The 27,475-nt window shown below is 33.3% G+C and overlaps 2 protein-coding genes across 7 annotated transcripts in view; one reads left to right on the top strand and one right to left on the bottom strand.

The window, feature by feature from the left end:
- The window catches only part of LOC125048588 (calmodulin-A-like), a 156,796-nt gene that overhangs the window by 121,545 nt on the left and 7,776 nt on the right, over positions 1-27,475 (top strand). For 3 of the 6 annotated variants that reach the window (XM_047647333.1, XM_047647329.1, XM_047647331.1), the window contains 2 exons: positions 20,528-20,612; positions 22,472-22,641. In XM_047647333.1, the coding sequence (XP_047503289.1) occupies positions 20,528-20,612; positions 22,472-22,641 (255 nt within the window). Of the gene's footprint in view, positions 1-20,527; positions 20,613-22,471; positions 22,642-26,123; positions 26,705-27,475 lie in introns of those variants that run through there. The other 3 variants (XM_047647330.1, XM_047647332.1, XM_047647334.1) reach the window with 2 other exon arrangements.
- LOC125048589 (troponin C-like) lies at positions 366-11,348 on the bottom strand. The gene is made up of 6 exons (XM_047647335.1): positions 11,241-11,348; positions 11,144-11,174; positions 9,935-10,078; positions 3,523-3,639; positions 1,094-1,225; positions 366-481 (listed from the first exon to the last, which is right to left on the bottom strand). The coding sequence occupies exons 1-6, from the start codon at positions 11,241-11,243 to the stop codon at positions 453-455; spliced, it is 456 nt and encodes a 151-aa protein (XP_047503291.1). The 5' UTR covers positions 11,244-11,348; the 3' UTR covers positions 366-452.

Raw genomic sequence — 27,475 nt, forward strand, 5'->3', positions numbered from 1 at the left:
ATGGATATCTTTTATACGGACAGGAAAGAATAGCAGAAAAAATTGATAATAGAAAAATTGATGATAAAAAGTGCACATGAATCACGATATTTTAGATCAGATTTACATTAGTTAGTACGAAAGTTAGGGATACGATGTGGACACTGGACAGATAATGTTAGTACAGTAGAGATAAAGAAAGATAGAGAAGGAGCTAAGCGAATAGGGACGGAATTCAATTCCATAGCCTCACTGCAGGTACCTTAAAGCATTCGCCAAGAAAGAAATATTGTTATTTATAAGAAATTTCGAAGTTTCACATAGATATTAAAATACTGAAACAAAATAAGATTTCGTTATTATTGTTTAAGTTGTAAAAAAACATATAAAATAACAAAATATTTATTGCAACAATACAATAGTTTATTAGGTAGATATATCATATGTTTTTGTATATTTTTTTATCGCTCGTCTTAGTCACCAGTCATCATTTCCATGAATTCTGAAAATAATATAACATATGATTTGGACATGCATCTAACATACGACGAAAACTATATTATTATAGTTTAGGAATTGTTCAAATCAATATGTTACGTTTTTTAATTATAATTCTGATTATAATGCCATTTTTTTAATTACATGTAGTATTTTATTTTAATTAAACCATTTTTCGTATTGGATTTCGTTTTCGAAAACGATATATATACTCGGTATACTTCAATCAGAAGCGTATATGCATCCACACATTGATATTTAGACACAAAACATAAATATCCATGAAACACACAAATGTAATAATTTCAAGCATTTGCTAAATTTTTAAGATTTCAGAACAACAATTCTTAATACAGTGCTATTTCTTATAAATTATAAATAATTATATCGGAGGTAAGCATATCACATTAAAATGATAACCACCGCCCATAGACACATATTACGTGCCCTTACTGTTGCTATGTCAATAATAATCAATGATGATGACTATAGATAGATAGATGACTACGTATTGAGTAGTCTTTAAATTTCTTAAACTGTGCCTTATTTTTAGTAGTTTCCGTTTTCTGACGTATCCCAAGAAAGGTTTTACTCTTAGAAAGCTTTTAAAACGAACCATCAAAGTCCACGGTGCCCGATGAGTCTGTATCGATTTCAGCTATCATTTCATTGAGCTGGTCTGACGTCAGCTGATCGTCCAACGCTGCAAGGATCTCGCGGAGACTTGATGTGGGAATATATCCATTACCTACATAATATAAAAAAATATTAGTAAAATCCAAGTCCGTAAAAATAAATCAGTGGCGCTACAACTATTTAGGTCTGGGCCTCAGATTTCTGTACAGTCAATCTAATAGGCAAGTAGGTTATCAGCCTTCTGTGCCTGACATTCCGTTGACTTTTTTTGTCTATGGCAAGCCGGTTTCCTCACGATGTTTTCCTTCACCGTTCGAGCATTATATTAATTGCACACAGCCACCACAGCCTAGGATTGAAGCTACTGAGCCAACCAATTCGTAAAACAAAAGAATATCTATTTATTGTATGTTGAACGTCCGTCTAATTACAAGTTAGGTAAACATGAACAAATCCAAAGAGTTTAAACAAATGAATAAATTCGAATTTTGAAAACATTATCCATAAGTAAGGTGCACCACGTCATTTCAGATTGCCGGAATTAAATTTGTAAGCACATTGTTGAATGATGCAGATTGCTTAATGGATTTTCTCGATACATTGGCTAAAAGCTTATGCTGAAAGTAAAAATTAGGCGCTAAAACATTTATGCTAAGACCTAATGGTGCATTTGGCAGATTACTCAAACTTCGAATGTCGAAACACAAAAGTCATTACACTGTCAAAATTGTATGAAATATTATTGTGTTCATGTTTCAGTCGTTTATGAGTTTGAATTTTTTTAAACACTATATTTTGGACAACAGCTAATTTTTGACATAGTTACGTAGGGTTTGGGCCTCAGATTTCTTTATCTGTTTCATGATCATTTGTGATACTAATAGGCAAGTAGTGATCATCCCCCTGTGTTTGACACACGACTGACTTTTTGGGACGAAGGCAAGCCGGTTTCCTCACGATGTTTTCTTTCACCGTTGAATGTTAAATGCGCACATAGAAAGAAAGTCAATTGATGCAAATCCGGCGATCGAACCTACGACCTCTGGGATGAGAGTAGCACGCTGCCACTAGGCCAACACTGCTCTTTAAAAAACAATTTACTATCATATAAAATAAGTTATCTAACGTTAGTAAAGCATTTCACAGTTTCAAATATTTTTAACCTACTTCGAAAAAACCAAAAGAGGTTACGATTTACAAACTTGATAGGAATCTAACATACCTCCGCAACATTTTACCTATGCTATTTGCGGTCTCAAATAATTAAAAAACTGCACGTAATTCATACAATGGAGCCACAAATCCGTAGAACATCTTTTTTAATCCGACTCATCATAAGTATTAAAAATACATTGTATTCAGTAAGATAAAATACCGCGGTATTATTAAAATACTTCGTACAACAAAGGCTATCAAAGAAATCGTAATAAAAATAAACTTTACTCAGCGAACTATGAAGAGAAAGTCATATTGTTTCAAATGAAAATGTATTTTTTAGATTAGATGTTTTTAAATAAAACTTTATTTGTATAAGTAAGTACATTTAATATACTTTAGATAATCGGTTACATTATGTTCTAATAAATGTAAAACCAGAATGTTTTTATTGTGTTATCCATTCTAAGAAGTAATCGGGAGTACTCGGTTTCAATGGAAATAAAATAATAGCCACTAAAAAAGCATGGTGGTCCCCATGACTGGTATTCTCCTACCGTTTCCCTTGAATAGTTTGCTACTATGTAATATAATAAAAACCTTAGCCACAGCAACGCTTGGCCGGTCTGCTAGTTTATTATAAATCTATATTAAACCTTTTGTTAAGACCTCGATGACAACGAATTTCACTGGTTTAAATTTTACACCCACTCGGCAGTAATGTGAAATAAAATTGCTAGTTTCATTTCAACAAACCGCTTTCATTGTTATTTATTAGTTGTAATATCAATAAATCACTTTAATTTTATAGTTCAAATGTTGTTATTGGGAACATATATTAACCGGCATATATTTTAGATATACTATGTTCATAATTTTTCTAGAAATGTGCTTTTTATGACGTAAACATACAGAAACACAGAAAAATTTACATTTATAAATGATAATGATAAATGTTTATTTTTCTGTGATATACATTGTTGTCTCACGTTATCTAGCCGATTTTTCTGATCTGATCTCCATGTCAAAAAGCATTACGACCAGTGAAATTGTTTAATCGAAGAATAAAAAAAAATAAACACATTAACACTGTCTATCATACTTAAAATTAAAAGTAAATACAGAACGGCTATTTATAACTTATGATGTGATTAATTCGAACTTCCTAAAAATAGTCACATTATAAGTTCTTGTAAAATACTAAACATATTAACTACTTTATAAAACCATAAAGATAATTTGGAACATACGGACCTTCTTTGTCATATAATCTGAAGGCTTCTTTAAGCTCCTTTTGTAGTGCTTCGTCGTCTTCATCCAAGAAGTGGGTCGCAACTCGGACAAATGAGTCGAAATTCAGCTTGCCTGATCCTGAAATTACGTAATGCAGTTGCAGACTTGACATAGATTTAATCCATTGAATGGTTTCACAGAGCACAACCGTAATTTGTTTCTTATGGATTTATGATTAGAGGGAAAAGGTTCAGATGATTTCCAAATAATTTCGTGTTTCATTCGAACTCAGATTAGTAAATTAACGAAAAAGCTACGTAGAATGAAGTCCTTTTTTTTCAAGGCATATTGGATATTAATATGATAGTTTAGAAACTTATTAAGCCATATATAAACAGGGTAACTAACATAAATAAATTTATGTTTGTGTCGCAGATTAATAGGTATACAACATAATTGATAATAAAACTGTTGATTGTTTTTTTTTAATTTATATGTTGTTATATTTTTTAGTTTATAATGTTGTGTTATTAGATACTCTTATCCCTGAGGTCGTAGGTTCGATTCCCGGCCGTGCACCAATGGACTTTCTTTCAATTTTCGCATTTAACATTCGTTCGAACGGTGAAAGAATAAGTCGTTAGAAAACCGGCTAGCCTTACAGACAAAAAGTCAATGGTGTGTGTCAGGCATAGATGGCTGATCATCTAATTGGCTTTTAGATTAACAAATGATCAAGAAACAGATACAGAAAGCCTTACAAAAGGTTGTAGCGCCACTAATTAATTTATTTTATTTTAGATTTCCGTTTAGTGACGTCGTTTCGCAATAATTGAACAAATAAAATCCAAATACATCAATTTGTTCTGGTATAGCACTTTTGTAAACAAACAGTTGTTAATTATAGCCATTATGGAAAGGCTATATTTAGTTGTACATCTTGCCGTTTTTGTTTATTACCTGGATAAATAATAATTATGATGTCAACCCTCGTTTGCACTGACAGTTACGGCAATATTCAAGCACGATATATATAGATATATACTTTTTTTAAAACCATATAAAACTGTTATTCTTGTTGTTTTCGCTACATTTCAATACATTCTTTGTAAAACATAGGAAAATTATAGTTAAGAAACTTCTTAACCGATATATGTGTCCCAAATAAATTGATATAATACTTAATTAATAGTAAAAAGGTTGATTGTTTTTTTAAATTTATAATACGGTTAAGTTTTGTATTCATATATGTGTTTATTGCAGTGTTGGCCAAGTGGCTTCAGCGTCTCTCATCCCTCAGGTCGTAGGTTCGATCCCCGGCTGTGCACCAAAATACTTTCTGTCTATGTGTGCATTTAACATTCACTCGAACGGTAAAGGAAAACGTGATGAAACCTTACCCAAACGTCGACGGCGTGTATAGGAGGCTGATCACCTACTTGCCTATTAAATTGAAAAATGATGATTAAACAGATACATAAATAAAAACCTAAAAATGTTGTAGCAACACTGGTAAGGTACTAGGTTTTTGGTAAATAAACAAAATGTTCATATATTGTTTCCATTGTCTCTTAATGAGGCCCAGAGGATAATGGATAATTTTACCCAAGAATATACAAACGTGAACCAAAATCCGTATATTTAGGGAACAAAGACATTCGTAAATTAAGCTCTCTTCCGGTAGAGGCTTAAGACCGTGAATCATTTTCATTTCTAAATGAAATTTTTTGTTGAAGTATTTCTATTATATATCCAGTGATTACGCATTAAATTTATTTATTTAGACTTCGTTGTTATACACTACAATTACATAAAAAGGAACCATTGGCATTATCGCTTTTTATTTTTATCTGCGGTTGTATCACGCTATAGCAAAGCGAGTGGTGTGGGTAGGAGACGGATGTCAGTCATATTGCTTCAATATGTAAAAAAAAAAGGAAATCAGTGACGTCGTAGATCTTTGGGTCTAAACTCGAACCAATGTTGGCGGAAGCCTGTAATTTTATCTAGCTTCTATTTGGGATAACTTATTTATAAGTAACTAGCTGACCTGGCTAACTTCGTTCCGCCCTACAACCTTATAATATCGTTGTTACTTTAATTTAACTTATTTTAGGATTTCATTAATGTTAAGTATTACATTAATACAACTTTTTTGCAAATACAGAAATGTTTTATTGCTTGCCATTGCGAAAGAAGAATGTCAGTTTTACACATTAGGCATCTTCTCTCTAGCGTCAATATGGCGATACTGCATGTTAAGCACTTTCTGATATCCAACATCTTTTGATCAGGATCAAAGCATGGTTATGCATATCCTCATTCACCTCAAGATCGGAATTTCTTGAACTGACACGAATTCGACGTAAAATGATGCGTAGTTTTGTCAACAGATGGCACCATATGGTTTTTGCATTCGTAAAATTAATTAATTTATTTATTGTTATTCGATAACTTATCCGATATTTTATTGCTTATTCTGCTATTCGGGACGGAAACAAATCCAACAAATCAAAAACCATGGCAATCGGTCCAACCGTTCTCGAGTTATAAGTGTTGTAACCAACACGACTTTCTTTTATATATATAGAAGATTTAACACTCACATAACCACATTATTAAAGAAAATAATATACAAAATTTAAGAAACAGAAAATATAAATCAATTAAGTACATTAAAAGATAAAATAAGAAAACAGGAATTAACATTAAACAAATAGTTTAAAGAAAACCACACCCAAAGAGGGTGAGGTGGAAAATGTCTACATGTTAATCAATTGTATTGTACTTAGTTAAAACCCGAATAACTAAATAACTTAGTTTAATTCACTGCATGAGGAAGATATAACCTTATATTGTGTTTTAGTATTAACAGGATTTTGAGTAAGGCTTTAACCTAAATCTGAACAAAGCTTTTCTGAAGCTCATACATGTAAATACGACGTTTATGTGAACTTATCATGTTGAGCAAGTTTGCTGGAGTTTCTATGGAAGTGATTGTGACAGTTCGGGCTTGTCGGACGTGATAAAATCTCATGTAAGTTTGCAATACACTCGCCACAATTTCGACTGACTACGAATTTTGCTATTTCTAAAACCGTAAATTTACTGCGTCTTTTACAGGGGATAAGTATTGCAATTTTAAAATATAATTTATATTTAACTATATTTATACAACTGTTTTAAGACTTTTAAAAGTAATTTCAATTATTCACTAACCCTAACTAACAATGTTATTATTATTTAACTAAACAACGCTCGACAAATAAATAAAGCTTTTCATTTTACTAATGGATTGTAATTGCATTATTCAATATTATTTTTACTTTTAAGTGGCTTTCTCTCTAAATATCATAATTGTCAAAGAAATCTATTTAGATCATTGTAAAGTGGTTCAGGTGAATAACCAGGGGTCCACGGAAGACTCGAGATTATGTTGGGGTGTCAAAAAATAGGGATTCACAATTCGTAAACGTAAAATGAAAAAGAAAAGAAAAGAAAAAGAAAAAGAAAAAGAAAAGAAAAGAAAAAGAAAAAGGAAAAGAAAAATAAAAAGAAAATATATACTATTTTTACCATGGGGACCGAAATGGATGTTTTTTAAATATAATATGTGATAATTGGTATACTGTGCGTAGATGTGAAAATTAGATTGGATGGAATAATTTTTTGCACAATCAATTATTAATCAATGAATTCTTACTTCAATTTGAAACTGTTAAGTTTGATCTTATCTTCAAATCATCAACAAGGAATATGGATGAAATGTTATTGAAAGTTCCTTTAAAAATTTTCATAATAATCTTACTTATAACACAGTTAATCATACACTTTTCCCATTTTATCTCTAAATAGATTTAAACAAGGGTCTGGGGTTGTTATAATGGTATATGGAAATTGTATTCGTTTTTACAACAAAGCGAAATTAGAGAATTGGGTTTTTGAAAAAAAAAAAAGATTTTTTGTATGTATTTTAAAACTTTATTGTTAATAATATTGATGTTTAATGCAAAAAACTTAAAAAAATTCAATTAATTATAAACAATTAAAAATTGATAAAATTTAAATAAAAATCACGTGACTATAAACGCGCCATGAATGATCGATCACCATGTTGTGACGTCATAATGTTAAAGCAATTTAACAGTACAGCGTTTACGGCTATTAATATATATACATATATATAGTATATTTAATATATTAAATATTGATATTAATTAACAAAATTAAATAGATCAAAACACTGTATTTATTATTTCTCTATCAACTGCAATGAGTGAAAACTAACATGACGTCACACGCGCTCGGAAGCACATTCATCATGAGAATAGAACTCGTGTAGGACATTCGAAATTGTAGGGAAAATTTATACGTTCGAGCTGTCAAAAACTAGCTCTGGTATTGACGTTAATACGTGACCTAACCTGCGTCCTGAGTTTGAGCTGGATTTCTTAATATTTAGATTAAATCATGTTTTTTTTTTTTAATGGAGCGCAACGTGCAATCAGTCTTCTGACTATGAGCAGATGAGTTGTAGGATGGTTTGTCATGATAAATCATGATTTAATAAACAAATTATGTATGTAAATACAAATAAAAGAGATTATTTTACTTATAAATTATTCTAATGCTGCCTTGCGATTCTGTAACTCACTTTTCGAACTCGCACAGCGGTCTGATAAACAATAAACTACAAGCTCCCTCCTTATCAGAATGCCAAATCGTAAAATGACTGCTTTACGACTGATTTGAGAGCAACCGCCGCTGCGAAAACCGCTGTGCGAGTTCGAAAAAGTGAGTTACAGAATCGCAAGGCAGTGTAATAAGTGATCGAAGTGGTGGTGAATCTCGAAACTTTTTATGGAATTTAGTGAAACCCGTACAGGATACACTTGGAATAATGGCTTTGACAATAAAAGCTGCTTTTCTACACAAAAAGACTAATTAAACACATGCAGAAATATCCCATGCAGTGGCGTAGCTTTCTTGGATGGAACCCGGTGCGGAAGTTGCTGGAGTCACCTCATCGAAAGTAAAAAGCAATAAATTTTATATCACAAAGGACATGAATCATTTATTATTTATAATATTGAAGAAATAACAAAACACAATAATAACTAAGACAGATAAGAAATTGTTATACAATTAAAATTTCTTCTTACTAGCTTTGACAGCTGCAAACTCAGCAATAACTTCATCGAAATTTATATTTTGTATTGCCTCGTATTCGATGGCTAATATACCAAGATTGCAAATAGTTTTTTATTCATTTTAATTTACTGAAACTCCTCTCACATGAAGCTACGGAGACGCAAACCGTCATGAACAATTTCAGTGCAATCATAATTTACACCAACTAAACACAACACACTTCACGAAACAAATGAGAACGCGAGTATGGGACGGGGAATCCCCCACGATAGCGTCAGGCTCTTTTGCGGGAATCCCTGAATTCTACATAGAGCTGAGCTAGTGCTAGTGGAGAAATCCGTGAAAAATATTTTTTTATGCAAGCGATTTTTTATTTTGTGTGTACATTGTTCTTAAAATTGGCCGCCCCCGCCGCCCCCCCTTTGCTACGCCACAGATCCCATGCCCCATTTTATGAGACTTTTAATAGGAATGTTTGTCAAAAATTTACATTCAGTCAAAACCAAATTTTATGTGTTTGGTTATCGTTTACGTATCAGTTAAACTTGTAAACACTTTAAGATTTTATGAGCGTGTCTGGGACAGTTTTAGTTTGCTTTGATGTTTTACAAAATAGCTTCGTTGAAATTGCCTTGACGCCTCAATGCCATACAGGATCAACATCAGCTGATTTTAACGACAATTCAACACGAAGATTGAGATTAAAATACATGATTTCGAAGGGGTTCCTAAAACCTATAATTTTATACATAAAAAAGAAAGTTATACGGCATTAATCAAATAAGAACCATTTATTCATTTAGGTAACACGATGTACACTTACGAACGTCAATAAGAAATTTACTTTACATTTACTATCAGTTCTCAAATAAAGGACGTAAAACGGACATGATATCTTCAGTAATAATAGCGATACAGTCATTAGAGGAAGCTTCAGATTTTTATATAATATAAACATATTATAAGAATATGTGTTCCTTATAGTCAACACAAGGAACGAGGAGAACCAATGAACGAAGAAGGACCAGCCTTTTATCAAAAGATTCCGTCGATAAACCAAAAAACCTAGGTGCAAAACCTAGGTCCACACAAAAGCCTACGCCCATAAATTTATTGATTAACAAGTGTTAGTGCATGTACAGAAATATATATATAATAGAATTGACATAAATAAATGTTAAGAAGGCCAATGGGCGGCCTTATCGCTTCTTCTTATTATTACTTATATCTTCAAATAATAAAAAGAGCTTGGTACGAAGAAAAATCTACAAAAGAGTCATACCATCAATATCTTCTGCATCCAGCATCTTATCCAAATCGTTATCATCGTAGTTATGCACCATCGTATTGAGAATTGTTCGTACTTTCTCCTTCTCGATTTTGCCTTGTTTGCTGGAATCGAACATGCTGAATGCCCGCCGTAGCACTGAACAAAAGATAATAAAATCCTATTATTATATATCCGATATCATGTTACAACTTTTATATAAATACGAAATATTGTGATCAAATTTTCTCACAGATTTTGGGTAATAAATGATTTGTCCAAAAGTAATACTAACTAGAAAATAAAAATTTGAGATAGTCCTAGGTGGGCTTTGTAATTTTCAAGAAACCAAATAATGTATTTCCAACACTACTGTATTAACAATAGGAATATTACATAGTGATCGTTTATATATATTTATAATTTAATGAGCAGTATTGGCCTAGTGGCTTCAGCGTGCGACTCTCATACCTGAGGTCGTAGGTTCGATCTGCACTGGACTTTCTTTCTATGTGCGCATTTAACATTTGTTTGAACGGTGAAGGAAAACATCGTGAGGAAACCGACATGTCTTAGACCCAAAAAGTCGACGTCGTGTGGCAGGCTTTGGAGGCTGATCACTTACTTGCCTATTAGATTTAAAAATGATCATGAAACAGATTCAGAAATGTAAGGCCAAGACCTAGAGGTTGTAGCGCAATTGTTTTTTTTTATAATTTAATGTATAGGGATAATAATTCTTCAAATTCACATTAGGATGTGATAGCGATAACCATTTTTATTAATGAATTTAGAAAAATTAATGTTTTTTTTATAAATTTTTGATATTGCTCACTAATTTTGAAAAACATGATAATACAAAAATGGTTCATTTTGCATGTCACCCCTATCCTCCAACGGCATGATCACCAATTACCCTGTATATTAAATGTGTACTATAGAAGTAAAGAGAAATAATAACTGGAGCGAATCTGGTTTTTTAAACTATTTTTATATTTATGTTGGGAGTGTATTATAATTCCTTTTCATAGAATTATTATCCAGTGCTTCAAAATAATTACATTTTTGCACTACTTTATTTAGACAAGCATAAAATAGAACTTATTAAAATAATTTTTTTATAAAAAAAAGAAATGAAGATCACCTATGCAGGTTTTGTAATGTTTCGTATGATTTATATAGGTAGATAGCTATTTTAATAAAAAAAGTAAAATAAAAACATACTTGCAATTTGCTCTTCGTCCAATTGAGTCGTCTGCAACACAAAAATATTTTTCAGTTATTTTTCATTTAACAAAAAGCAAAATAATTTTGAACACACCATTTTTAAGTTTGACGGGAAAGAAGGAAGGAAAATGCGCGGGATGCGTTCCGTTCACGCGCTGAGACCAACTGGTTAACAAAGTGACTTCCATGAGGTATAACCACAGACAAAAAACCAATGCTGGATAATTTGTCTGTATGTGTGTATAAGTATGCGAGATTCCTATATGGTAGGTAACGCACGTAGATAATAACTCGTCATATTATAAGAAAGAAAACTGTTTAAAAATATCTTTATAATAGAAGCAGAAATATGTCCGTGCACCATAGAGGTGGAATAATAAAATTAGATAATAATGCCTTTGGAAATATCGTTGGATATTTGAAAATTGAGAAGTATTCGAAATTCGAAATGTAGTATTCGAAATTATAAAATTTCTGTTGACTTGGTATAACTTCTTCGTATGGAATAATAAAATTAGATAATCTTAATAGTCTCGGAATTCGAATTTCGAATACTTCTCAATTTTCAAATATCGAACAAAGTTGTATGAAAATCATTCAAAATGTCGTGTGAAAATATAGTTAAATTGTTATAGGTCTACCAGGATCTGATGGCAAAAAGGGAAAAAATAAATTGACGCTAGCAATACTGGGGAAATTGGAGTAAAACGTTTTGATACTTTTTTTCCTTATAGCGGCTGATTCTGTGTGTGATACATGCAAATATAAAAATTTATCCAATGAACAAGGATAATTTTTGAAAATGTGGCGAATGTGGGGTTTGAAATTTAGATGAAAACTCCAATTACTCTGTTCATGAGTTTATTAATTAAGAACTTGAAAATAGTTCCAAATACTGCACATCCATAAAAAAAGTCTTCAACGCAGTTTTTATGATAAACCTTTCCTCCTGCATCTCAATTAACCGATCTTGTTCTATGAACTGATTTTCAATTTTTATTACATGTTCACAAGATTTTCGCCATTCATCGATCCCTATTTGAGAGAAAGAAACAGTGTAAAACTCATTTATCTTGTTTTTGATCAATTCTAAATCAAAACTATCCAAGTTTATTTGTAGAATAAGAAACCCCTGAAATAAACCAAACTTTAGTATAAGTACATAATACAATTCACACGAAAAATCCCATAAACCAAAGTATCAAGACGTGTCATTCCTACTAACCAGTCAACGCTTGCACATGGCTCAATATCGATGATTGTGTATGTTCTGCATCTCGTTGACCAAGTATTCTTTGATAAACATTGAAAAAAATATGTCTTGCTTGCAATCGAAGAGGTTTCTTCGACATTTTCATCACTTTTTAAAGGAAATTTAAAGCCAAACCAAAAACAATTCCTCGAAATTTCAGTTGACAGATGAAATTTTTCTTTTATTGCCATATGAAAATCGCTAATTTTTAAACTTTTTTTTTGCCATCAGATTCTGGTAGACCTATAATAAGTTTTTAGTACATTTTACGACGTTATATTTTTGGACGTTTTGACCAAAACGTAGCGAGATTTGTATCAGAATTGTCCTAGGCTTATTTCCCTGGAGTAAAGAGAAATAAGAAGTCAGTTCTATTCAGTCTGCGCTGCATTATATAAGTTTCTTTCATAAGTACCTACATTTAAAAATGTCGTTGTAAATATCGTTTTAAAATATTTTGCAATCAGATTTAAACGTTAATATGGTACTCTTTCGCTGTAAAAAATTACACGTACTACAATTTGAGAGATGGTTTCTATGAGAAACTTTAATTCCTTTAACATATAGCAAATACTGCATTTTACCTATGCATACCTACTACGGAGGTACTGAGACTTTTTTATATTATCTATGACATCCATGCCATAGACAATTGTTCATAGAATTGCCAGCATAAAGATATCTGTCTCCTAAAATGATAGGAAAACTAACACACCTTTGTATAGTCATCAATTAATGCCAGTAACTAAACTGTACTGATATTCCTTTAAATATGGTATGAAGTGTGGAGGTAACCTAGGAAATAACCCAAGTATAGACAAAGAGTATAGTCGTCACTCAACGGCCGACAACCACTAACATAATATGTGTCCATGCGGTAACTGCCTATTCTGACTGTCACTTAGACTCATTTACCCCCCTTTTTGTTGGAAAAGATATAATCAAGTGATTGAAGCCGCTCGGCGCCAACGTGATTAGAAAAAGCCCTTCTTTTTGTACAATGTATAAACCATCAGAAATTCCAGGGTTAGATATAGTATGATGTTCGTCATGTAGGCTGTAGATAACGTGGCCAAATGCCAAATATAAGATCAGGGGACGAGAATGTGCGTTTCATTGTGTTTGGTTAAAAGAACGTGACCATGACGCATCACGCCGCGTGTCCAACAGACGCTAAAGCTGACCAATCACAATCAAACGTGCTGTCGTTTCGTATTTCGATTTACATTTTCACCCCACAGACATGTTTACTGACTTATCTGAAAGTTGGCAGGTATAAACAATGTTTTGATAGTCTAATAATCTGTGGCAGTAGTTTTTGAATTTAGAACATATTCGCTGCCTTTTAAGCGACTAAAAAAGAAAAAAAGAACACTTTCTTATTTCAAAATTGGAATAATTTTTCCATAAATAATAGCTGCCATTAAAATTTCAAAGATAAAGCAAGTTTAATTAACCTCAATGAAACGTCACGTTCCGGAGCTCCGCATTAATTGAACGACTCTCAAGTTTGTCGCATCACTTTAAGTGCTTTACTAGAATTAGCTAAAGCTTTTCACAATAAAGAATTATGCTAATGTTATGCAAATCTTCTGAAAGCCTAGCAATTATTTTGTATAGCCACCAATTATATTCCAGTAATACAAATATGGTTTAAATTTATTATAAAGTTAAAAATGTTAAGAAAAATCTACCTAACTATTTGTTTTTAGAGATATGTCCATTTTTATAAAATAGTAGGTACACAAGAATAGAGTGTCTACCCCTTAATAGAGGCTGTAAGTTGTGTTGGCCACTTTCTTACCCTTTTAAGTACCCTAAGTCGAATTGGTTCGGAAATGCTTCAGTGGGCAGTTGGTTCGACATAGTGGTGGTGCGCGGCAAAAACTGACTTAAGAAACGCTCCGTTGTGGAACGACGGACGTCGAGTTGATATGGATGGTATTTGGTACTGCCTTGACGTCCGATAATGAAACTCACGCTGTTATTAGTCCAAACAAGTCTTCTGAACACTCTCCATGTATTTACCAGGATGAAGATTCTGAGAGACCTCACATCATTACGCAACGCCACGGGATATATGCTTTTCCTAACATATATTCATAAGTTTTTGTTTGTCCTCATTTCAACATATGTCATATAAGAGCATAAATAAAATAAACGCTGACTTCTTTATGTAAGTAATACCCCGACTTACGCTACCCCGTTTTACGCGAGTTCGGAGATACGCGGTTTTTAATATTATTTGTTTCATTTATTGTGAAAGCTACAGATAGAGGACAAATCTTTGTTTTTAATTTATTTTATTATTATTTATTACTTAAGATGTCACGTGGAACATGGTGTAATGGTTGCAGCTCCTTACACTACAAACGTTGTGTAAAACAAAAAACTTGGCGATTAAAAAGAGTGGCGGAGAGTTTATTGCCAGTTCTTCTCTCCCGTTCTACGCCCTTGATTTAAGAACTGGCAGTAAATGTAAAATTGGAAGCATTTAATGTATATTTCTTTTTTGACGTTCATAAGTGTACATTGTGTTACCTATACGAATAAATGATTTGTGACTTTTTGCTTGAGGTGTTAAAACTTGTACACAGTTTTCTAGAAAAATCACATGCTTCTATCAAATCCGTTACTTTACCGACCGATTAATTTGAAATTTAAAACATGGATTTTTTTTAAATGCCGTAAAATTTAGTCAATGTAGTATCCAAATATGATAAAAAGTGGATTTTGGATTTTTGTCAACTTATTGTTTTACGATAATGATGGACTATTGTTTTCAATTGTTTTTTTTTTTTAAAGACAATTTACACCAATTGACCGAGTCCCATGCTAAGCTGGTGAAGCTTGTGTTATGGGTACTAGGCAACGGATATACATACATATTATAGATAGATAGATAGATATAAATACATATTTAAACACCCAAGACCTAAGCACAACACCAAATGCTCATCACATCGATGTTCGTCTCAGCCGGGGATCGAACCCGGGACCCATGGATTCGCAGTCAGGGGTACTAACCACTAGACCAATGAGTCGTCATTGTACAATGTACATTAAAATCGAATATAAATTTCGTAAAGGTATTTTGTATTAATTTTCATCAAATTAAAAGCCTTATTTTTCTTACAATAATGTTTAAAATAACAAAGCTCCATAAATATGACATAAACTCGCGTCGTAACAAAGTTATTTAGATTTTACATTATAGCTGATTTCAAGTGTCAGTCTAAACCGCTAGAGTTTTTAATGTTTGACTAATAAAAGATAGGAATGTGAGACATTAAAACGTTTGGTTAATAAAACCTCACACGTAATAAAACTACAGATTAAGATACTATAAATACTGTTTATACGGTAAGGTAGTTAGAGAACCGGGTGTTCATCAATTATATTATATGTACAACTAGCCGTTTCGCGCCCGCTTTGCTGGACGAATTAAAATAGGAAATAAATAAAAAAATATTATTATTTTTTCATATTTTTATCATTCTTCTTTTTAACTTCCCGCTATAAAATTGAAAATTTTCGAAAATCAAGTTTTTAACAGATGTTGACGTTTTGAGGTTCTAGGAAGCCTCTTTTGTTTTTAAAAATTTTGAAAATTTTTCATAAAAGTAAAACAGAAATAAAAAAATGAAGGAACGTTGGAATTAAAAAAATAAATAGCCATAAACCATCTAGGAAAAATTTCGCATCGAATAGTGGTAGTTTCATGTCGATACGATCAGTGGTTTAAGCGTGAAAGAGCCTCAAACGAACACCATTTTCTTTTTATATATATAGACTAGTTGTTACTGTGAAGAAACAATTCGATAGGCATCGGATTAGATGACAGATGACAGCACATCTGCTTGCTTAAAAAGGGAAACTAAAGAGATATAACTGTGGGCAAGCAGGAGGCTCACCTGATCATAAGTGAGCCCATGGATTCTTACGATTGCGTTGCCGGCCTGTTAAGAATTGGTACTCTCTTTTCTTCTCTTAAATCAGCTGGCTCCACATATTGGTGGTGTGTGGCTTAAACTGCCTTAAAACCCATTCTGAAAAGCATTTTTATGGGCATTGATTTTACTAACTCCTATTTACTCTCTTGTCAAGGCCTGCTAAACGAGAAAAGTCCCTCGCTCTTTGTCCTGTGTCACTTCTCGCCAGTTGTTTATCCATTCTTCCTTCCCCTCGATCCAGCGGCAGCTCGGTAATAATTTTAAAAAACAATATTTTAGAATTGGTTAATTAAAAATTACAGAAGGTATGTATAAGGGAGCGTTCAAGTATTACGTAACGAATTTTGGAAGGGTAGGGGTCCTTTTGTAAAACGTTACGACACGGGGAGAGTTAATATTATTTCGACATTCCAGTACTTTACACTACATAATGGTAACTTTTAGGTATAAAGAGTCACTAGGTGGTCACGATTTCACGTTTACTATACTTGGGTACAGAAATACGTTACGGCGCGTTACATGGCGGGGGGGGGGGGGGGGCAATACAAAAATTGCGTGACGTAATACTTGAACGCTCCCTAAGTTGAGTAAAAATTAACCACTAATAAATAGCGCATTTATTTATTAAACTGCTAATAGTTTTTAAAAAACTTTAAAATTAAATAACATTAAAATTGAATTACTAATATTATTTAGTATTATCAGCATATTAAACTATTGTAGGCAATTGTGGTTTTAATAACTATAATTACGTTATTATGTGGTTTAGTTACCTTCCAAATTATGCCGCATTAGATAGTGATTTTGAATGGTAGATGAATTTATGTAACGTTGAATAAACTAAAAATGTCGTAATATCAAATTAATTTTTATTTAGCGTTTAGATTAAACTAGCTGACCCGGCTAACTTCGTTCCGCCTAACAGTCTAATAATATCGTGTTAACTTAAGTTAAACTTAATTTAGGATTTCATTAAGGTAGCATTAAAGCAAAAAATAAATACAAATAATTGCATAAGGAATGCTGTATTGGTTAAAATCGCTTCGAAAATTAGCTATTATTTGTCGTAAAAAGTAAATGACAAAAAAAAATTACGGTGGGATATCCATAAGAGATAGACATATACCGTCGCGGAGTTTTCTGTAGACCTATTCAATCTGTACAATACTTAGTACATTATTTTGATAAATCTCGTAGGGCCTGCGTTTGCAATGTAAGCGGAAAAAATATAATTATTTACGACATCACATTAGAAACCTCAAAAATAACAGTATTTCTCCACTATTTAGTAGATGTTATTATACATATAAACTTCCTCTTCAATCACTCTATCTATTAAAAAAATCACATCAAAATGCGTTGCGTAGTTTTAAAGATTTAAGCAATAAGCATACATAGGGATATACAGACAGAGAAAGCGACTTTGTTTTATACTATGAGTGATGAAACCTTAGATTACCAATTTGTGAAAAATATTTTTGATTATTTTTCCGACCCAAATATCGGCCAATAGAATTGCACCATTCGACGTCACGTGGTACAACCTACATGGTATTATACTGATAATTTTTTGTGAAAATTTTCTCTGGTCGTTGCTTCAAGAAAAGTATTAAGTAGTTGTTTTATTCATTATGAAATTCTTATTTGTTAACTGTACATTTCGTCTCATGGTGCAATTCTATTGGCCGACATTTGGGTCGGAAAAATAATCCCCCGAATACCACACGAGCTTCAAAATTATCGGGCATTTCCCTCAAGGTTCCCTGCAAACAAATATAGTCGTCATGACGACTATATTAATTGTTAAGTGAAAAATAACGTTATTGTGAATATGAAAACCTACGTATTTCTTTTGTAGTGGCATATGGTACAATAGATTCCCTTTTCCCCAGCAATATTTCATACATTTCAATTGTTAAAATCTTCTTATTGTGCGGACGTGTTCAGGATATTGTCCAGAAGACGATATTCAAGTTCGTTCATGTGAATCAATACTACGTTGGAAATATTTTTATCCAAATCTTTATAATTCGGGAGATATTCGGGTTTATATGACTCTCTCTTTAATCGGCAGCTCATCTGAGCGTCGTGGTCGTCAAGAAAGCGTCTGGTGCGGACTATCTGTTTCCACCGGTTTCTGACCAGCGCGTCTCTTATCACAGTGTACAGTTTTGAGGATGATGAGCCTTTCACTTGATCGGTCCATCTGGTTGGTGAACGGTCCCGTGATCTTTTGCCTTCATTAACAGTGAAATGTCTTCATGTTTCGGTCGTCAAGGTGATACGGGAGGAATTTCGTATTCAGTCTCGACGTCCATTAAACTGATCGTTTTTAAGGCACATTTTGCCACGCACCACCACTTTGTGAAACCAGCTGCCCATTACCATACAATTTAACTTAAGATCCTACAAGGTATCTTATCGTTAAAAGGCTTTTTTTTTTTGATTGGACAATTCACACCAATTGACCTAGTCCCATGGTAAGCTGGTGAAGCTTGTGTTATGGGTACTAGGCAACGGATATACATACATATTATAGATAGATAGACATATAAATACATATTTAAACACCCAAGACCTAAGCACAACACCAAATGCTCATCGCATCGATGTTTGTCTCAGCCGGGGATCGAACCCGGGACCCATGGATTCGCAATCAGGGGTACTAACCACTAGACCAATGAGCCGTCATTACACCATTGAGCCGGCTTGCAACGCACTTGCGAGCCTTCTGGCAGTGTGAGTCTTCATGGGCTGCGGTACCACTTAACAACAGTCACCCTGTACCACTATACTTAAAAAAAAACGCTGAGTTTACAATATGTATAGAGAACTATGACATACTAGGACTGAGACAGAACGGCATTAATTTAACTAAATAACAATTTTAAAGTTATAACTACTGTTTGTAACGCTCGCTAGGATTTGACGAAGGTCCATAGGATATCCTGACAATAAATTATCGTGATAGTTAATAACCCCTATGTATCTATGAATCATATTTAGAATCAACATAGATATGCAATAATAATAATTTGGTTTTAACTTACAACTCGAACTACAAAAAAGAATACTGTGGCATCTACTTTTCTCCAGTGGCATATCGAAAAAAAAGTGGCCAACGAAACCAGGCTAGCGTACTTTAAGAGTTTAACAATCAGGTCGATTTCCCCAACCATTCCATTTGTACCGTCTGTCCCGAGAACGTGTTTTGGCCAAATCTCATCGATGTCCAGATTGAGCATTCTGATATACGAGCTCGGTCTGGATATCCATAGTTGCTCCCCACACTTTAAAATCGATTTTCGTTTAGTCTTTGTAGAGTAATTTATTTTTAGTATCTTTTCGTGTATATTATGTTTGCCTATAAGTTTGTCACATTAAAAATTGTATTTTATTATTCTTGTATCAATGATCGGTGTGCCGAACGTTGGCAACCTTTTATAAATAAATAAAAATAAAATAAACTTTAGAATCGTATACAATGTTAATTAAAAAGTTAAATAATACAAATATGAACTTTTTTATCCTACTTATATACTTAAGAGGTTGTGTAACTTGTTATGTTTTATTAAAGTTTTTACCTGGAAAGGGACTGAGCCTATTCTAAGTCTCCACGGAGGTGGTTGCGGGCATTAGGTAAACAGTTAATGTTTTTTACCGTCATAATAACACATAGTACTTATTATATTTACACTTGCTTGTATGGAGAAAACATCGTAACCAACATGTTCATAAAATCGATAACTTGTCACAGAAAGATAATTATTCAAGGAAAGTGTTTAAAATAAATTCTTACTTTATTTCTCATGATAAATTAAAATCAGCTAAACTAAATGAACTGGTACGACTCCGCTGATTTGACTTGATTTCAATGGTGCGTTTGACAGAGTAGATCATAGTGATATCATCTGTTCCATATGTTGCTTCTCAGTAATAGTAGAAACATACACATGCGTATATGTTTCTGTAAGCTATAAGTATTTTTTTTTGTTTTCACAGGATTTTTGGTAAATCAGCGGGGCTTTGAAATATTATATTTGGCGATTTTTCATAGTGTAATTTCTTCTTTAAATGAATATTAAACACATAAATGTTATTTATAAGTATGTAAACATATTTTTACATTTTAATCCATTAAAAATAATAATTAATAACAAATTCACGTCTTTTCAGGCAAGGAACAAGCCTGCAGATGGTGGTGGACACGTTAATCAGAAGAACGCCGCGGGGCAGAAAGTCACTCCTGGTGGACAAAAAGGTATCCATTTTCTAAAATTTTCTCTTGTTTACCAACAAGAGTACTACTGCTATTGTAATATCTACGGAATGGTGCAACTAGGCTACGATTGTTTATGCTCGATTAGTAAAAAGAAATCATACAGCAGTATAAACTTCCAAATGGATATATCCTAACATCTTTTAATACTCTTCTACATAGACATTTCTTAACCATATCCTATCCTGCTCAATTCTTGTATTGCATCGCAATTTATGAATCCGTGAGATTAGCTTTTTAGTTTTTAGTTGAATTTATGGTGATTCCATATTTTTTTATAAGATTTGGTTATTCATTTCTTGCACTTTACCCATAATTTTTTTTGTTGAGTTTTTCCCTTACTAGGGTTGCCTGGAAGAGATCCTTTGTTAGCGATAAGGCCGCCCGTTGCATCACTTATAATTTGTATTATTATGTTATTTGTTTTTCTATAAATGTAATAGTGTATAAATTATTTAGTAAACTTATTTATAACTTTACTGGCCTAAGTTGTACTTACTGTTAAGTATCACAGGTAGTAAGCGAGCGTGCATAATGGATTACTTAAACTGTCAAAACTGAACACAATAGAGCTTTAAGCGTATTATTTTGGAACAATTGCGCACATTCTTTGCATATATTCAAGATAATATTTTTTTCTTTCTGTCACAGGAGCAAAACGGCAAAAGGCTTATCTGATGGTAAGTGATACCGCCACCCATGGACGCTCACATTGCCAGAAGGCTCGCGAGTAAGTTGCCGGCCTTTTAAGCTTTTTGGCTCAATGGACCTGGTAGCTCATGTCTGTGTGTATGTGTTCAGCGGTCGGAAAACGCAGTGGTTGTAAAAATACAACCACTGCGCACACTTATTAAATTGTAATGAGAATTAATAAAAATTAATTCTCATTACAATTTAATAATAATGTTAAATATTTTATTTTCTAATACATAATACAACATAGTATGTTATTTAATTGTAAGTAAACTAAAAATATATGTTCTATAGAAACAGAAATTCTTTTACGGTAGTACTGTTAAAATTACATACAATTTTATAATACTGTGAGTGATACTAGGTCTAATTTATAAAGATTACCTATAAAATATTAAGTTAAATACGCGAGTAATGTGTGCGGGCAAGTGGAGAACAAAAATGGAAAAGTTTTTAAATGACTCAACCTCTTGGGAGCGTTCGGATAGTGGAACTTTATAGGTAACTGCAACTTTGCTAAATAGGTTCATTGCCTTGATACGCAAGGGAACGTCCCGAATTCATTTGTTATAGAACCCGGACTAAGGCGGTTAGATAATAATTTTCAATTATTTATTTATAAGTTCTGAAACAAATAAAAAAAATACAGTACATATATTAGAACATAAATATATTATACAAACAAGGAAAAAACACGTAAGAGCAAAGAGCATAATAGGCAAAACAATAATAACTAAACGCAATATTAAAACTATATGATTCAATTGATTTGGACCTCCTAAATACAATATATAACGTATATATCAATGGCGCTATAACATAGTAGGACTGGGACTCATATTTCTGTATCTGTTCCGTGATAATTTCTAATAGACAAGTCGGTTTCCTCACGATGTTTTCTTTCACCGTACAAGCGAATGTTAAATGCGCATTGCGCACATAGATAGAAAGTCCATTGGTGCACAGCCGGGGATCGAACCTACGACCTCAGGAATGAGAGTCGCACGCTGAAGCCACTTGGCCAATACTGTTCTGGCTGATTACATACATTACCTTAAACTCTTAAGCTGATTTTCCCTCCCTTTCCGGCACACCAATAAACATTGACTTAAAGTGTTGTATATTTTTAATAAGATACTCAATAATAGGTGGGGCGAAAGGCGGACCAAAGACACCGGTGAAACCATCAGCGCAGAAGGGTTCGGTGAAGACAGCACCGCCTAAGCAGGCAGCGGCGGCAGCAGTAAAGACTCCACAGGGCAAGAAGAAAAAAGGACACAAGCACCAACAATATGAACTTATTGTTACTATTAATTTGGTAAGTATATGTATTATGAAACATCTATATCTTTATAACATATATTTAGGATCCCGTTATTCCTACTAAGCGGTCTCGATCCCACGTTTTCTTATAAATATACAAAATAAATTAAAAATAAATATTTAAAATATCCCTAACATACAATTACTTAATAATGACACAATCCCGAAAGCCCGAAGAATATAAAGGATCATAAAATGATGCCTTCAGGGCACACTTAAATTATAATACGCCTTTGAGCTGAATATCGTAAATCTTCTATCTAATCTTTATTGTCATTTATAAGACCCAAGTGTACCAACAATATAGTTTTTAAAATAGCAATGATTAACCATAACATTTACTTTAGTTTGAATTTGCACTTATCTCTTATAAATTGTTCTGTAGCAAAGAGGTATGTACTACATCCTCTACATCTTCGCAAACTTCATCAGTGAAGGTCGTGCTTGTCTTGAAAAGCTCTAACCGATACGTTGACTTGCTGCCTCCACACCACTCTATCCTCAGCTTGTCTCAGTGCATTAGGGATGTTGAGACCCATAATTGTCTTTACCAGGTCAGACCAACGGGTAGGCGATCGACTTCTCCTGCCCTCACTCCTCCCTACCTTTACCAACTTGTCTACTACAAGTTACTAACTATTTGGTTCTCTCCTGGCAACAACAACTGACAGTTCTACATAACATATATCTTATCGGATAGAGTCTGACGTTGCGTAGAGATGTGGGGTCATCTGCATCTTCTACCGCATTTACCACGGAGAGTGTTCAGAGATCGGTTGTCGAGGCAGAATACGAAATTCCAACCGTATCACCTCGATCGCGATGTCCGTCGTTCCACAACTGAGTGCTTTTTAAGGCACGTTTTGCCGCGCAACACCACTATGTGGAACCAGCTGCCCACTAAAGTATTTCCGAACCAATTTAACTCAGGGTCCTTCAAGAAAAGAGCGTACCAATTCCTTAAAGGCCAGCAACGCCCTCTGGCATATAGAGTGTCTATGGGCGGCGGTATTACTTAACATTAGGTGAGCCTTCTGCCCATTTGCCTCCTGTTACATAAATAAAATATGTACATGTCTCTGTACTCCGATCAATGCCAAATTAAAAGTAATTTTGGTGCCGGGAAAGGAACTCCAGATTTCTTATTCTGGATCGTGATAAATTTTCTCATAAATAGCATGTAATTGAACAGGCTTCTCTACACATGTCGATTTTAAGGTCTAAGTTGCCATTTTCCTTACGATGTTTTGCATCAGCATACTAGCGAGTGTTCGCGCATAGAATGAAAAACGCACAAACATGGTGGAGACGCTTTCTTAAAAAATTCTTCAGTAAAAATTCTTAAAATGAATTTTGATCTACAATCCACTATAATAATCCGAAAATAGGCGCTCTGAAGATCAGCTGGTACAGCGTCCCTTTGATTGAAGTGTTTTATGAAGACGCTATAAATGTTGTCCCTCACTATGGAAGTATTATTCTGGACAACCACTCAACTCACTCAAGAATCGCTTTAAGCGAAAATCTGAAAATAAATGTGTAATAAATACATACCGCAAATTAAACCACTAATAATCAATAATATAAAGACATTATTAATATATTTGTTCTAAATATTTTGTCATTTGTATGCTTTGTCTCATCCATCTTATCATGGCAATATATGATTTATTATTGTTTTTAATAAATTAAATGCAAATAAAGATGTCTATTGTAACAAGACAATTGGTGGAAGATGGCACCGAATAGGGAGCGCTGAAAGTTTATCTTTTCGTAGGCCAAGGCACTTTTTGGGTCGCAGCTTGTGTGTGGGTGTCACAATAACTTGTATGACAAGTTTGGTCAAAGTTTCAACTTTCTTGTTTACAACTTGTCATGTATTTATCTCATATTGATAGTGCCAAATCAAATATTGTACTAAAAAAACATATGTTTTACACACCATACGTACACTTTTTTTAATTTATAAAATAAGTAACTAGCTTTGTAAATTATATATTAACTGATATATTTGTATTTCATTTATACGTATACGTAAATCTGTCCTGAGACACGTTCATTTCCTTGGGGACTTTAATGGTTACAGCAAAGGCACTTGGGGCAATATTTTACTCCTGAGGCAATTGTTAGCTTGAAATTTTTAAACCCAAATACGGGCTACTCCTTAATAATCGCCGTATTTCTTCGTTATTTGAGAGGAATACGCGTCACAGTCTTTACTAGCTTCAGCTGATTTTCCATAACAATTCGTCAAGCGATTCTGTTCTTAGAATAAGTCCGTGACTATAACGACACTAAGACACGCCGGCGTCGAGGTGTGAACAGCTAACAAGCTGGCATTTTCATTAAATCACTCAATTTAACGGTGTTGCTCGCTTTTATTAGAACATGTCACTTTGTATCCTACTGTCCTACATTTTGTATGTTAAAATAAAATTGTTATCATCATAATAGTTTTATTAATTGCCAAAAACGGTAACATTTTTTTATTTAATGTGTGCTGTTGCTTTCCTCGCTCAACGAATAACTATCGCAATACAGGAACTTTTTGCATTTGTTTTAATTTATTTTAGTTATTTTTAATCACATATTAACTGCTCTATTAACAATTTTTAAGGTTAAAATAGAGCCAAAACGTTATATACGTTATAACGAAGAATAATCAATAAAACATTATGTACTAACCAAGATAATTCACAAAAATTTATTGGTTGAGGTATTTGTGGGATGTGTAATGTGTGTGGGCGTGTTAGTGTGTGAGTGTAATTCAATTTACTTATCTCCTTCGAATATTATTATTACTAAATACTTATTACAATAATTTTATTGTACGCACCAAAATGGCGACGGCAGTACCAATTTCAGCCGCCGCCGGCCAAGAAAAGTATGTGGCACTGTAATGTTATTATAACTAATACATATTTATACCCAGTAGTATGACAGACTTATTGACGTTCCCATTATGAACCATTTATTTAGTATTTGCTTTCCCTTTCCCTTTTAGAACGTTCTTATCAAAAGACAAACAAAAATCCTAAAGTAAAAATAATTAGTCAACTATTTATAACAAGTTTACAATTTGTTTATCTACAATTTTGACGCCCAGCGTGTTTCATCGCAAATTGCCTCCCCGTGCCAAGATGACGGAACTATTTCTGTATTCCATAATGACCGCAGTTTGTTTATTGTAAAATATAATGTATTGATATAAAGTGTTTACTCTAATTCAAATTCATAATATAGACTTAATGTATTACTTTTTGGAAGTAATTCAATAAATCAACTCGTCAAACCAAGCCAAATACAGAATATATGCTAATGCTTTTTATGGTGTACTAAGCATTGTTTTCGGTATCAAAACATACAAAATATTTCGACCGCTGTTAGGTTTTTATTTTCGACGAATTCCTTGCACAATTTTGCGACTAATATAGAACGCCTCTCGTTGTCAGCATAGCAAAAATCCAATTTAAATATAGAATCTACATGTACCTGAGCTGTCACTCTAAACTCGCGCGTGTGACTGGCAATCTTTAATAGCCGATAAAAAAAAGAATAGTGAAATGTCAATTCAAAAGTGGCGTAGTAAAAAGTGGCGGGAAATCTAATGAACTTAAATTAAAATTAAAGTGCTTTTCGTTGCGGAGGAGTAATTAAAAAGTCAACAAAGCATGAAATTGTGAAAACTAAAGCTAAAGTCGCAATTTTGCTGCCGTTTGAAAAATTATTCAGCGCTTTTCGCTTTATGAGTGTAATTTTAAATGTGGAGTTTTGATAGTTGAAAATACAGGTTATAATGATGATAATTTTGACAGAGTTTTATTAATATTGCAAATTGTTTTTAACTACAATCTGTGACGATAAAAGAAAATTCTCATTAAGTTGTCAGTGAATATTGGAAAAAGTTTTCTTCCGTATTAGTTTGAGCGGGTGAAACTTGTCGTCGTAAAAGTTGTATAATATGTATACAAATGGCGGAACGGAAAGAAGAGATTTATAACAAAGAATACAGAAGAATAAGGCGAATAACCACCGATCTTGCTACTCGACAGATTTCTGTATGTATTTATATATGTTTATAAGAATCCACGTTATGACACATATAATGATTGCGTAAAGATGTAGGATTCCCGTGCATTCTTTATATTATAATATCATCATCATCAGCGACTTAATTTCATCACCGACCTTGACTTCTGGCGTTCCACGACAGAGCTGCTTTTTAAGACACTACTTGTACCATTTTTTAGAACTAGGTATTTCTTAGGGGTCTTCAAAAGAGAAGCTTCCCTAAAAGCCGGCAACGCACTTGCGAGCCAGGTGTTGATGGGCGGCGGTTATATCAAGGAAGGGCCTGATTGCCGAGGTGGAGGCAAGGGCGCCATTAGTTTAAGTAATTATGTAGGTATAGAGGATATAAAGAAATAAAATACAGTAAGGAATAATAAAAGTTTATTTCAATTCCCTAGGGGTGGGCTACTTATGATATATATATATATATATATATATATATATATATATATATATATAGGTAAACGGGCAGGAGGCTCATCTGATGTTGGGTGATACTGCCGCCCATGGACACTCACATTGCCAGAAGTGACTTGCCCTGGTGACGCCCTTGCTAGCGAAAACTATGATCGAATAACGCGAGCACAAGTATTATTTCTACAACTAATTGGAATGTTAGGAATATTTTAATCTAATTTCACGTAATTACTATAAGTACGTACATCGCATAGTTGTAATCTATTATGGGTAGAATCTATTAGAATAGAAACGTAGGCTTTCCTCACTGAATTCTTCGTAATAAATAAATATTGTATACA

This window comes from Pieris napi, chromosome 4 (assembly GCF_905475465.1).
Source record: "Pieris napi chromosome 4, ilPieNapi1.2, whole genome shotgun sequence".
NCBI lineage: Eukaryota > Metazoa > Arthropoda > Insecta > Lepidoptera > Pieridae > Pieris > Pieris napi.

Coding starts and splice junctions, on each gene's coding strand:
- LOC125048589 (XM_047647335.1), bottom strand. Junction 10,079..11,143: donor GGACGAAGAGCAAATTGCAA/GTATGTTTTTAT, acceptor TCTTTTGTTCAG/TGCTACGGCGGGCATTCAGC. Junction 482..1,093: donor GGGCACCGTGGACTTTGATG/GTTCGTTTTAAA, acceptor TATTATTTTCAG/AATTCATGGAAATGATGACT.